Source organism: Penaeus japonicus, unplaced genomic scaffold (assembly GCF_977035675.1).
Source record: "Penaeus japonicus unplaced genomic scaffold, GWHDUDI00000001_assembly GWHDUDI00000010, whole genome shotgun sequence".
Taxonomy (NCBI): Eukaryota; Metazoa; Arthropoda; class Malacostraca; order Decapoda; family Penaeidae; genus Penaeus; species Penaeus japonicus.
The window spans coordinates 31814475-31826974 of NW_028234412.1; the positions used below are offsets into that span (position 1 = coordinate 31814475).

The 12500-nt window shown below is 37.3% G+C and overlaps 1 protein-coding gene across 30 annotated transcripts in view; it reads right to left on the reverse strand.

Annotated features, from left to right (window-relative positions):
- The window catches only part of LOC122264425 (uncharacterized), a 56561-nt gene that overhangs the window by 349 nt on the left and 43712 nt on the right, over nucleotides 1–12500 (reverse strand). For 22 of the 30 annotated variants that reach the window (XM_086541270.1, XM_086541259.1, XM_086541272.1 and 19 more), the window contains 14 exons: nucleotides 12270–12378; nucleotides 11799–11990; nucleotides 11138–11265; nucleotides 10900–10997; nucleotides 9445–9777; nucleotides 8936–9049; nucleotides 8540–8704; nucleotides 6220–6317; nucleotides 5374–5521; nucleotides 4386–5052; nucleotides 3967–4100; nucleotides 3038–3139; nucleotides 2504–2720; nucleotides 1–2373 (listed from right to left, as the gene is read on the reverse strand). The exon at nucleotides 1–2373 is cut by the window's left edge and continues 349 nt beyond it. In XM_086541270.1, the coding sequence (XP_086397396.1) occupies nucleotides 2360–2373; nucleotides 2504–2720; nucleotides 3038–3139; nucleotides 3967–4100; nucleotides 4386–5052; nucleotides 5374–5521; nucleotides 6220–6317; nucleotides 8540–8704; nucleotides 8936–9049; nucleotides 9445–9777; nucleotides 10900–10997; nucleotides 11138–11265; nucleotides 11799–11990; nucleotides 12270–12378 (2519 nt within the window). In that variant the 3' untranslated portion in view covers nucleotides 1–2359. Of the gene's footprint in view, nucleotides 2374–2503; nucleotides 2721–3037; nucleotides 3140–3176; nucleotides 3577–3966; nucleotides 4101–4385; nucleotides 5053–5373; nucleotides 5522–6218; nucleotides 6318–7322; nucleotides 7430–8539; nucleotides 8705–8935; nucleotides 9050–9444; nucleotides 9778–10899; nucleotides 10998–11137; nucleotides 11266–11798; nucleotides 11991–12269; nucleotides 12379–12500 lie in introns of those variants that run through there. The other 8 variants (XM_086541263.1, XM_086541252.1, XM_086541276.1 and 5 more) reach the window with 7 other exon arrangements.

The following is a 12500-nucleotide window of genomic DNA, read 5'->3' on the forward strand; positions in this document are numbered from 1 at the left end:
ATGAATGAGCAAATACAAAGAAAGTAACTTTATTCAGTAATTTAAGTAAATGCTGGTAGCACTTCAAACTGATAAATCTGGACAAAGGTATTAAAACAAATGCTTTTCCTTATTCTATCAAGGTTTCACATAATGAGACGAAAAAAACAGATAATGTAATCACTCATACCAAGTTCATAATAATAGCAGTGCCATTTGTTCTTCAACTCCAGCTATGCTAAATATAAAAAAAGAAAGAGGTTTAACACCATGGGCTGGATACAGGGAGGGTTGGGGGTTTACAGGTCAGGAGTAATAAAAAAAATATATATAAATATTAAATAAACAAAACAAGTAACATAGTGCTCTCATCTTCATGTGTCCCACATATGCTTCTTGTTTCCAGTAAACATTTTGTCCTAGTAAGGAGGCCTTGAAGGTTAATAAAATCTGTGTTGGACACCGGAATGTTTCATAACGTATGACACCAAGATAATAAAACTTGATATGGAACATCAAATCTACAGACATATTTTTTTTTCTACAAATGGAAACCAATGCCTTTCAAAATGGTCTTTTACTCCTAAGTGAAGAAAATAATCATACATACTGCATGTTTAGCATTAAAGTGAGCAACCTCTGGGGTGAGCATTTCAGATTCCTGTTTATACATAGTGAGTTAATTCCAAAGCACCCTTTTATTTTACACTAATGGAGATGACTACCATATATTGACCAAAACAGGAAACATGCCAGTCCACAAGTGTGAGGATAAGATTTTGTTTTTGGCTACGTAAACATAAGTGTAAATCCATCTCTTCTGGTTGCCTGCGATAATGATCAACTACATGTGAAACTACTTAGGATTTCTATTATGGACTTGCTGATGGAAGACAATTTTCTAGATGTGCTATTACGTGGTCTCAATAACGCAGTCCTTCTTACTTTTAGACTGGCAATAAAATATGAGAAAATTGATTATATTTCACTTCCTGTTATCACACTCCTTAGTACGGAAATATCCATAGACACTCAAGTTTTCATAAATAAACAGCTTCTGTGGCATGGTAAACACACACACACACACATACACTATGTCATACTATCAATGGAGGTCAAAATGGAATTCAGATATAAGGAATACAGAAGACAAATATACACCTATGATTGTATGCACAGATATCAAGCAATCAATTGATTCACATACTTAATCTAAAATATCCACATGATCTTTGGAGAACTAGAATTAAAGCAATGGACATAATCATGGGACATACACGACATCTAGATTCTGGCATTATACATATGGATACATATGCAAATAAATATACAGACAGCATTTATATATATGTATATATATATATATATATATATATATATATATATATATATATATATATATATATATATATATATATATATTGGTTTCAATAGCTGTGCAAAGAATGTCCTTAGTTTTGATTATCGTGTTCTTAAGAATAAATATATTAAAAAATAATAATGATAATAATAATAATAATAAAAAAAATAAAATAAAAAATAAAAAAACCTGCTTAAATTTGCAATGTTTACAGTTTATAGCAACTAGTGAAAAAAAATCTTGTAATTGATACATCTGATGGAATAATACCACTCACTAATAAAGAAAACACATCAAAGTATCTTGTGTCACATTTTTTTCCAGGCTTGTAGATGGTTTACTAATCATGTACATTATAAATGATGGACCTTACCCTCATAATCTCCCTATAAAAGTGTATGACCCTAAACCCTTTCATAAGAATGAATGCTAAATATTTTCCTCATGGCATGAAAAGAAAATACAAATGCTTTGAATGAAAGAAACAGATTTTTCTAGAGCTTTATATGTCTTTTATTGAACAGCCTTTATGATGATTAAAGTAAGAGCTACAGACAATGCATGCCATCAAAAGAAGGTAATAGTTAGTACTACAGTATATAACAGTCATCTTGTATGAAGTATGATATGGTATATTTGGTTATGTATCAGATGACTACTCCAACTGCACTCCGTATAGCACTAACACAATCACTGTAAAGAATTGCCTCAAAGGCTAAAACAGGACTGGAGGAACTATGGTCACTTGGTGTGATAAACACGCATCTTGCAAAAGAGGACTGTGACCAGACTTACAATGCACGACCCTAACATAACTACTGGACTAGACAACACGCAAGCCTGATTAGCTCTCGTGTCCTCATCGCTTGAATCGTCGGTTTCTGGGATCACATTGGGGTGGCTCTTTTCACTCCCTGCCTTCATCCCTTCCCTCCTTTTCAGCTCCATCAGCTTGGCATCCCTGTTCCTCTTCCTCCTCATGGTGCACTTCATGGAGGAACACTTTGGAAGGTGCAGAGGTCAGCCCTCACTCCCTGGAAGCAAAATGATATAGACTACATCATCGGGAACAAAATTTGTTACATGTAACACTTGTGGAAAAGAAAATCTGATTTCAGTGTGAAAAGGTTTAATAACTAGTCATGTTGGATATATCACACGAACCTCCGGGTGAGTGTGGTGGCTGCATAGCATGGGATGTGCTTTTGGTATGAGAATTCTGTGACTGCGGAGATGTCGTATGGAGCAGACTCTGGTGAGGTGCGGTGTGGCCTCCTTGTGCCCCACCTGCAAGGTGTTCTGGTGAACCACTGGGGGAGCCTCCATCAGGACTCTGGAGTTTTGTGGGAACTTCATCAAGTCCTAACTCCCTTGTGGCTCCCTGGAGTGTGATGGAAGAAAACACGGTATTATTCTTTTTCATCTCAGGGCCAATTTAGTAATGCTTTCATCAGAGAGAATGGAAATATTGTGAAGCTTCAGCATTACTAAAAATTTAGGGGAAGAAAACAAACTAAGAAAGAAAGAAAGAGAAAAAAAAAAATCTTACCAAGATCAGAAAAAAGAGAAGAAGGGAAGGGATAAGACCATTTGTACTGAAGCCACTTTCTATTCATGCATCCATGATTTATAGAAACAATAAATCATAGGTCATCATACTCTGACTCCCAAAACAAGATGAGAAACTCCTCAACATACCTGACTGTGATGAGTACCGTAGCCCATGTGTGCCACAGCCCCTATGACTGTTCCTTCTGCTTCTTCTGCCTCGCACTCTATCATGCCTTCTGCCTCTGCTTGCTGCTTTGCAAATACACATGGAGTGTTAGGGCAAACAGGTTAGTACATCACATTGAAGTAACTGGGGAGCTATACACTGACACACACATATATGTTTGTATATATAAATATATATTTGTGTTTGTGTGCATTTGGAAATAACTTATCACAAGTAAATAGGAAAATGACATTATATAATGTGTATTTGCAATCACATTTTTGTTTACTCATTCACAGGGGAAGAAAGCTACTACACAAATGTAAGTAACAGCCTTACCTATCAAACAGTGATATCTAACAGAATTAGCACATCTAAAAAAGGTCAAAGCTTAATCAACAATAGGCAAGAGTTAACAGTTAAAAGAAGAGCATCTTGTTTGTTATGTAAGGGAAGGTAAGATGAAAAAAATGGTTAAATAGGGTAGGTAGAAGCAAGCCACAATTCTTTTGAACGACACCTGCCAGAAGAAACAGGAGGAGGTCAGATGATGCGACAGAAGAATCTTAAGCACGTACAAAAGGTCTGGCTGGGGACTTCTTTTCCAAACCATATGGGCAACATTAGGATATAAACATGAAATATCAAAACCATGATTTTTATTTTTACTTTTTAAATACATTATTAATGAAAGGAGTTAATGTGCTACATTTCAACTACTTAGTAAAACTATACAAATACCTTGTTATTTGGCACAAACTCATGTTTGAGGTAAAGAAATATTCATAAGAGCATCCTATTTTCTTGGATTTTGTTGAAAGAAATAATCCTAACAATGGATATTTCATTAACATACTGCTCAGACTAACAAAAAAGAAAGAAAACTTCACTTATCAAAGCTTGTACTGACCTGTGATGCCTTCTCCCTTGGTTGCAAGCGTATTGGTTGCTCTGGGCTTGAGTCAGCTGTGCCGCTTGCACTGTCCGCCTGAATCCCTTCTGCTTGTGAGTCCTCCCAGTCTCCCTCAGCAGCATCACCTGCATCTAACAGTGCATAGAGATATAAATGCTATATATGATTATGCAAATAGATAATTAAATCAGTTAGACTGAGAGTTCACTAACATGTGATTAATAGTGGAAGTCCAGCTGAGTTCGAAATTAAGACTAGTCTGTTACTTTCAAATTTATATCAACCCATTAGCAGCGGATGGCACCAAGCCAGACATGTAAAATAGCCATCCTACTGCACAGACCTTTTTTTAATACTGCGACCAATGGGTTAATGAGCAAAAAAAGACCCGTAAAGCAGAAACTAATACTGTGTACCTTGTGACTGGTCTGCTTCGGCAAGATCATGCACGGGCAGAACTGGCTCTGAGAGATCGTCCATGACAGCCTCTTCGTGTTCTGGCTCTGCCCACTCCTGCTGATTGCTGCTGTTCATCTGGCTGACACTGCTTGAAGAAGCGGTCTCTTGCTGTGACACAGTAGAGGATGCTTCTGCCAGATGTGGCTTGCTGCTGCTGGCTGCCCATGACTCAGGCTGGGAGGTGGGCATAGCACTGGCATGACTCTCACTGGCAGCCTCCAGGGTGCTGGAGGCCCCCCCTGGAGATGCATTTGGCATTGGAAGCTGCCACTGGCCACTTCCTGATGCAGAAGATGGCTGGAAGTGCGAAGCTGTGATTTGTGGAGGGTGTGGTAGAGAGGCATGGCCAGGCAGGCTGGCTGTTGTGGTCGCCACAGGCTGGGAAGAGGAAACCAATGAGTGCTGCTTGCTTGCTGATACCCCTCCTGAAGCCAGACTCATGCTGAAAGTGTGTGGTGCATGATGGCTGGGTCCGTGGGCAGTGTCTGAAGTATGTGTCAGTCCTGCATGCTGGTGGGAGGTCAATGAAAATACGTTTGGCTCCGTCTGGGTAGCTGTTGTATTTTCTTGGGAGTGACGAATAGGATTCACAGGTGTTGTGGCTTCACTCCCAGTTTCATTCTTCTGCAAAGTTAAATTAAAATCAATAAACAAATCTAGAAATGGTTAACAGAATTACGATTGCTAATCTTGGTCATGTCATCATTCACCAACTGATTCAATAAATACACAATTAAGATACTTAACAGTGACATGAGGCAGACATCATCACTTATCTTTTATAAGTTGGAAACTTGATCTTACATTCATCCAAAGTACACAATTTCATGCACTGGCTTACAATGCTTACACTATATAACTAAAATAATCAGAATAGAAATATATCAAATTGATTTCCAATCCCCACCCATTAATTTTGTATGAGAGAAAAGAAAAGAACCTCACCAGAACCTGTTTGTTTTGTGGCAGCTTAGTAGGGGTCTCTGGAAGGACAGGGTGATTATCTCTGAGGCGCTGCACAAGCACACTACAGTACTGAGTCAGCAACACTTGTGATATCACTGAAGGAACTTCATTGCTCACTTCTCTCAGTCTGTGGGACAAAAGATGGTACTTGAAAGACTCTGATGGAAAAATAATTTGTTATTAAAAAGGAAAACCATACACTTCTTATGAAATTATCTGTGCAAAAATTATATAAGACATGAGTTATGAAATATGAACTTTGTAACACTGTTTGAGGTCTCCAAGCAGTTATTATAAGTGGCATATAAACTGAATAATTTTTGCAATATCCTTGCAGCGATTAATCAATCACTGTAATCGTACTTTGCTGAATGTCCTGTCTCGTTATATATATAACAATGACACCTGATCAATACTTTACATAATATACCATTTCCAGGAAAAAATAAAATACTATAAATACCATAAAACTGGGAAGATCAATCTAGAGGCAACATTTACCTACTCTGATTATGAAGAAATGCACGTCAAGACATAGTAAAGGTAAGGACTATGTATGCTGTCTCATAGTTAAGGGACTAATGAACTGACTGGCTAATCTGGTTGTAATTTCACATACAAAATTATTTGGAGAGATTTAATGGTCTTTGGAAAATCCCCAGCCTTCTCCCCACTATGTGTCTAAAGGGCTATCAAGTAATATCAAATCCATAGAAAGAAAAAATACTGTTTGAAGAACAATCAGTAACTTCTAGACTGAAAAATAAGATGATTTGGAGATAGTCACAACGGGAACAGCAAATCAAGATGAAAAAAGAATCTTACTGTTTTCCGGAGAACACCTGCAGAGCCTCCTTGAGTTCATTGTACACAGAGAAAAGGAAGCTTTGTGGCAACTGGAGGGACTGAGCTTGATTCTGGATCTGAAAGGCAGCATCAATACATGTCCTAGTGGTATAATAATAATACTCCTGATAATCAGCAGAAACTTACTAATTATATGACTGGCTTTTAGGAAGATCCTCTAATTTTTGGCAGTTAGAACCTATTGCTAAAATTATAAGAACATTCAAATGGAAATTATTTGTAAAAATCTGCCTTCTATCCTTCCTGTCTTCTCCATTTCCATAAAAAAAAGAGGAAAAAATGTTTACAACAAGCACCAGATAGCACCGAAAATTCCATCAACGACAACACTGGTTGCTAATGAGAGCACACAACTTTTTTTCCATTTGTTGAGATAGGATAAGTCTGCAAGGCAAGAAGAATTATGATGCCTCAAATGTATAATCTTCATCTGAAATATACTGTCTTTGAAACAAAATGTGTAACTTAAGGGTAAAATAACTTCATCTTGCCCTGTGAAATTACTGTCATTTCTCTTTCAATGTCTGTCACAATAAACTGTTCCCTTTTGCCATTCCAATTCTTGTTAGTGGTGACTAACATAAAAGTTTTAGTGATCCCCTTCTTCATTGTAATTTTATTAGACAAAACATGCAAACTGGAACTATTTAGGTATTTATCATATCTCATGCACTGTTTGATAATTTGACTTTAAGTTTACTTTTTTCCTTTATGCATGCAGTGTTGGGACTGGAATAAAACAAAATAACCTCCCCTGCTGTAATACTTTAAACCATGTGATAGAAACCTAAGGCCAAGATACAATGTGCTGAGATTTAGTATGTAACATTTAAATTACTGATCATGAAGATAGCTTAAAAAGACAAACAGGGCATACGGCTACGAACACACACAAGATCCATCTTCCTTTAAAGAGTTCTATTAATAATTGCTTAATGGAAGCAGTGACCTAAGACTGTACACTGTGTGGAAGCTAAAAGTGAACCCGCATGAATGAAAACAACTCAACAAGAGCAAAAAAGTTCTAAACTTCTACAGGCACAAAAAGTGTTTCACTGTACCTGGAAGTGATGATGAGAATGAGTGTAGTGTGAGTAAAGGCACTATATGTTAGAGTGATGTGGACATCCCAGCCCTAAGTGAGACTTCAGTTCAAGGGAAGGGTTTACTGCAAAAATTAGAGAGAGGAGAGACAAGGTCAGGAAGAAATGAGAGGGACTTGGTGAAGTTCTCCTTTTTTTATACAATGTTGTCAAATGGAGAATACAACTTGTGAATATTCAACAGGTCAAAGAGGCATGCATGAAAGAGTGAAAGTAATAAACAAAATTATTTCTTGGACTTACAAAGATTGCAAGCCTTTGAATAAAATTACAATTTTAATGGTTTCTAAACTCAAGACGGTGGTGGAAATAGTAGTTCTTAATTACATATCTTTACTCAAAATATAAGTGGAAGAAAATTGCAGCTTGTTAATACTAGTGTGGATGCGCTCTTGAGGTAATCCATTTCATTAATAGCTTGAGTATATAAAAAGATCAGAAACCTAATAGGCACGTAGTATAGGGACTGTATTTTCGGATACAATTAAGCTCAGTGAAAAAAAAGTAAAAAAATAAAAGGAAAAAATGTAAAGGAAATGTTCATGGATAAATACTAATGAAAAAGCAGATGATGTTACTAAGACTGGATGACACAGGAAAGACTTGGGAACATGTCCAAATAAGGTCAGTGATTGATATCCATAATCTAAAACACAGAAGTGAAAAATGAACAAAAAGCAAACTTCAGATAAAATGAATGTCTAAAATAATGTTTGGGATAGAGTGAGAATGAGGCTAATGAAATAAATCCTAGTAAGCATAATCATTTCCCTGTAAGAGTAGAGGCACCTGGAAAATATTAAAAGTGAGGAGGGATAGAAGGCACATAAAGAATTCTTAAGCACCAAGCAAAAGAGTACAGTGTGTGTCCCTCATTTCCTTGTAATACATATTCCCAAAGCAGTTTGCCAATATTTGATGATTGTAGGCCTTATCTATTCATCAAGCATAGTCTTCCAGACATCATATAGCAATGATGAATTGCATCTCATCTGACTGTTATATACCCCATCATAGTTCACCCCTTTTCAAACTGCATTTAAGAACTTAAAGCCACTCAATTCTTTGTGTACAGACTGACAAAAAATATATATATTAATAACAATCTATTATTATCACTAAAAGAAAAAACATTGCATAAAAAAAAATAATAATATAAATCATTTGCAACTAACCTGTGCAATGAGAGTGTGGTGGAGTGTGGTGAGAAGCAGTGGAGACACGGACCCTCCAGGAGTCATAGCTCCCCCCACATGACTCTGCAGGACCTCGACACTTGCCTTGACAGCAGACGACACAAGGGTCTCGAACGTCAAGTACTCGGTGTCGTTGCTCAGTGTCTATGCAGAATGAAATTGGAAATTCAGATAAAAATGTTTTCTTACCTTGTATAAAATAATTTTACAATGATGATAATGATCTAAAATGTGAAGGACAAAAATAGGAATAGGAAATTATTCCAAAGAAATTCCTATCAATTCATATAAAGAAATAAATCCAAACAAAACATCAGGGTAAAATAAAAATGTTCAAACTAATTCTGGCATAGAAAATAAGGTGCAAATGATTACATGTATGGCATGATGGGGGTGTTCTGGGGAAGAACCGGCTGTGTCCAGCGGCTTCTGGCTTTTCTGTCCAACTTCTTCACTCTCCAGAGCATGTCTCAGCCATTCCTCCTCCACCTGAGATTTTGGTCTTGTTAAAACATTGGGTCAAGGTTGCCATTACATTTCTTTTTTCTTCTTTATTTATGTTCATGCAGTGGGCTACATGTGTAATCTCTGGTATTTTCCTAGTGTGAAAACCTATGAAACTTAAAATAAAGGTGAAAATCTTTTATATAAACCATCAGGAATCACGATAACTTTAAAATAAAAAAATCTGATCAAAAGACTGTACCTTAGATGAAATAGAATTGCATATCAAGGGACACGAACAACAAAATCTGTGAGGTAATTTCACTCTCTACAGGTGCTCTCTGGATTGCAACTATCTGTCATGCACTAAATACCTCCCACATGAGAATCAAACAGGACAGGACTCCTATACAGGGAAGACCTTTACGAGTTACACTAGCCTCTTGGGGGTGCGAGCTGCTCATTTGGGAGTCACTGTAGGGAAGGTGGTCGTACAGGGTGCTCTCGGAGTGCGCCGTCCCTCGGCTGCTCTCCCGATTGCTGGAGAGGTTGTGGTGTTGCTGGAAATAGGGGTAGTTATGGTGCGGGGCTTGGGGTGGGTATTGCAAGTGGGGCTGAGAGATGACCCCCCCTGGCTGGTAACGATGCGGCTGGGGGGCTGGGGGGCGAGGGTGGCTGGTGTTGATGTCTGGGGTCGTGCGAGGAATGGCTCCTGTGGCCCCTGGACGTCCCCCGGGGCTCAGGCTAAGGTTCTTCACGTTTCGGTACAATGCCTGGGAGAGCAAAGGCTAGGATGCATTCTAGGGTTCACATGGAACTATAGTACAGGATGTGGCTTACGACACAGTTGTGGGGGTAGTAATTCTGTGGGGCGGGTACTGGATTTTTTATATGTATTTCCAGTCTTCTTAAAAGAAGTTGAATATAAATGATTTGTCTTGTAGTAAGATAAAGAATGTCATTTCATTAAAAGCAGCATAACACTTATCAGAGTAATCAACTGAAGCCATCTAGAAGAAAGAAATAATGTATTTTCTTGTCTGCTTCCTCTGAATAACTATGATGGACAGAACTTCAAAAAACCTTCTGTCAGAGATTAAGCCATTCCAGACAGGCTTATGTAATTGGTGCAGGACTGCTATTAAATAAGTTAAGTAGAATGAGGGAAACTCATGTTTTGCCTCACAAACATTTTTTAAGCCCAACCCCAGCAAATTTATACAATCAAGTACTGAAAATATTCTCCTTTATCTGTATTTCATCATGTTGTGAGACTTATAGCAGGTACTGGTATGGCTTTGACAATGTATAGACAAATTATTCATGTAGTTTAGTCTTTTAGTCACCATAAAGGAAGAATATACACTGTACACTCTGTGTGACATTCCTATCCCAAATTTATGGAGGATGTATGAAATTTAGCAAGACATTTTCTTCATTGTAACATAGGAAAATTAACACACCCTCCTCCTCTTTGTCACTCCTAATACCACTCGGCAAAACAGCCAAACTGGAAGTGGCACCTTACATGTCTCGCATATTGTCGAAAAATGCTCATAGCATCATGTTAACCCCATCCACAACAGGTAAATTTCAGTTTAGTTAATATAGAATGCTATATTTCAGAACATTACTGCCACTTTTATATCATTCTGATATACAAATCTACATCTTAAAGTATATGGAAAACCATCCATCACTGCTTCAATGTCCTGTCAAATCAAATTCAAAAGAGAGCAAGACATATTTACAATTTTCTGCCCTGGAGTACATGAAAGGTCTTTTAAGTTCATGGAAGAATCTCCAATACAGCTGATTTAGTAAGAACTTGAAAGCAAAGCATTAAAGAGTAAATAAATAAAGAAAAGTACAAACAAACAAGATAAGGACATTACCCTGCTATCTTCATCTTCAGAAGTGAGTCCACTGTCACTGACTTCTGATCCCGACAGGCCTGCTGCACTGATGTTCTCCTGTGGAATATGAAGGACATCCAATGGCAGGCATTACAATACTGAGACAGCAAACAAGAATCAAGATTTCAAACATCTTTTGTCACAATATTTAATGATAATAATAATAATAATAATAATAATAATAATAATAATAAAAGAGAGAGAACTCTTGTCAGTACCTGTGGATGTATGTTATGCCGATCTGCCTGCAAAGTAGAGTGGCATCGCCAAGAGGAATCACGAAGAGGAGCAGGCAGTGAGAAGTTGCTGTTCTCGTTGTTGATCCCCCTGTTGCTGCTGTTCATCCTGCAGTTAATAATAAAAAACAAATGCATTATTCCGACAAAAATATTACTGATGTACTCGATAAGAAGCTAGTAACATATATTTGTTTGTTAGTCCTGCACGTCATCTTCCAAGTCTTAATTTTGTGTGCGTGGACACTCAAGTCTCATGAATTTTTATTCATAACTGCATTGATGATTTCTTGTTAGGTGTTTCTGATTTTGCAGAAAGTCTTGAAAATCATAAGTATGTTTTGTAAGCAATTGATTTAAATCTGGATTCTTCTTCCTATCAATATACAAATCAAATCTATTCGCAATTGGGGTTCATACATGTTTTTAATCAACCAAAATAAGTAAATTTCTATCATCTATTTAATACAATTTTATCCTCTTGGTTGTCTATGTATCCATCTGTATTCATATGTAATTGCATAGACCAATTAAACATTTTACAACTACATATGGAGAACAAGTGCAGGATAGCAATGAATAGTTTCTTGCAGGATATGACTTGGAAGAGAAGTAGATGAAGGAGAAAAAATCAATATTCACCCATGATTTGAGCCATGAGGTTGTGTTGCCAGATCCTGCAATAGTGCAACAGCCACATGTTGGTCTGTGTTAACTGTGATCTGTGATGCATGACGGAACAGCTGTAGGAGGAACTCTGGATGATTGGCATGCTTTCGCATCAGTGCTTTTGCTTCCCTCAGAACCTCAACTGCTACAACTCCTGCACCTTCACTATAGTGGCAAAAGAGGGGTGTTGGGTGATGAGACTATAATCTTTACTTTTGGAAAATATATACAAAAATATAATATTCATGATAAAAGACAATGCAAATATTCCTTATATAAGTAACATTACAGTCTATAAAGAGCATGAAACAATATATGAGGAAGAAGAAGAAGAAGAAGAAGAAATCTAATAATGTACTGATAAAAACTAAACATCTTAAATCCTCATAGTATTCTCCAAACACAATCCTCAAATAGGAATGTGACAACAACCCCTAATTCTACCTGTCACTTCCATTGCCACGTGAGGAGTTGTAGTTGACAGAGGCTTGTTCTCTTGCTGCTGAAGATCCCGATACCCTTGGGATGTTGGTCTCATGTGACCACCATCCTCCTGTAGAAGAAAGACCTGATTAACGTTCTCCAGACTAGGTGTGTCATTAGAAATGAAGGGGCTATTTTGGCTCTAAATGGTTGAAATGCTGGGATATTTCAAACGAATAAGCCTAATGCCTC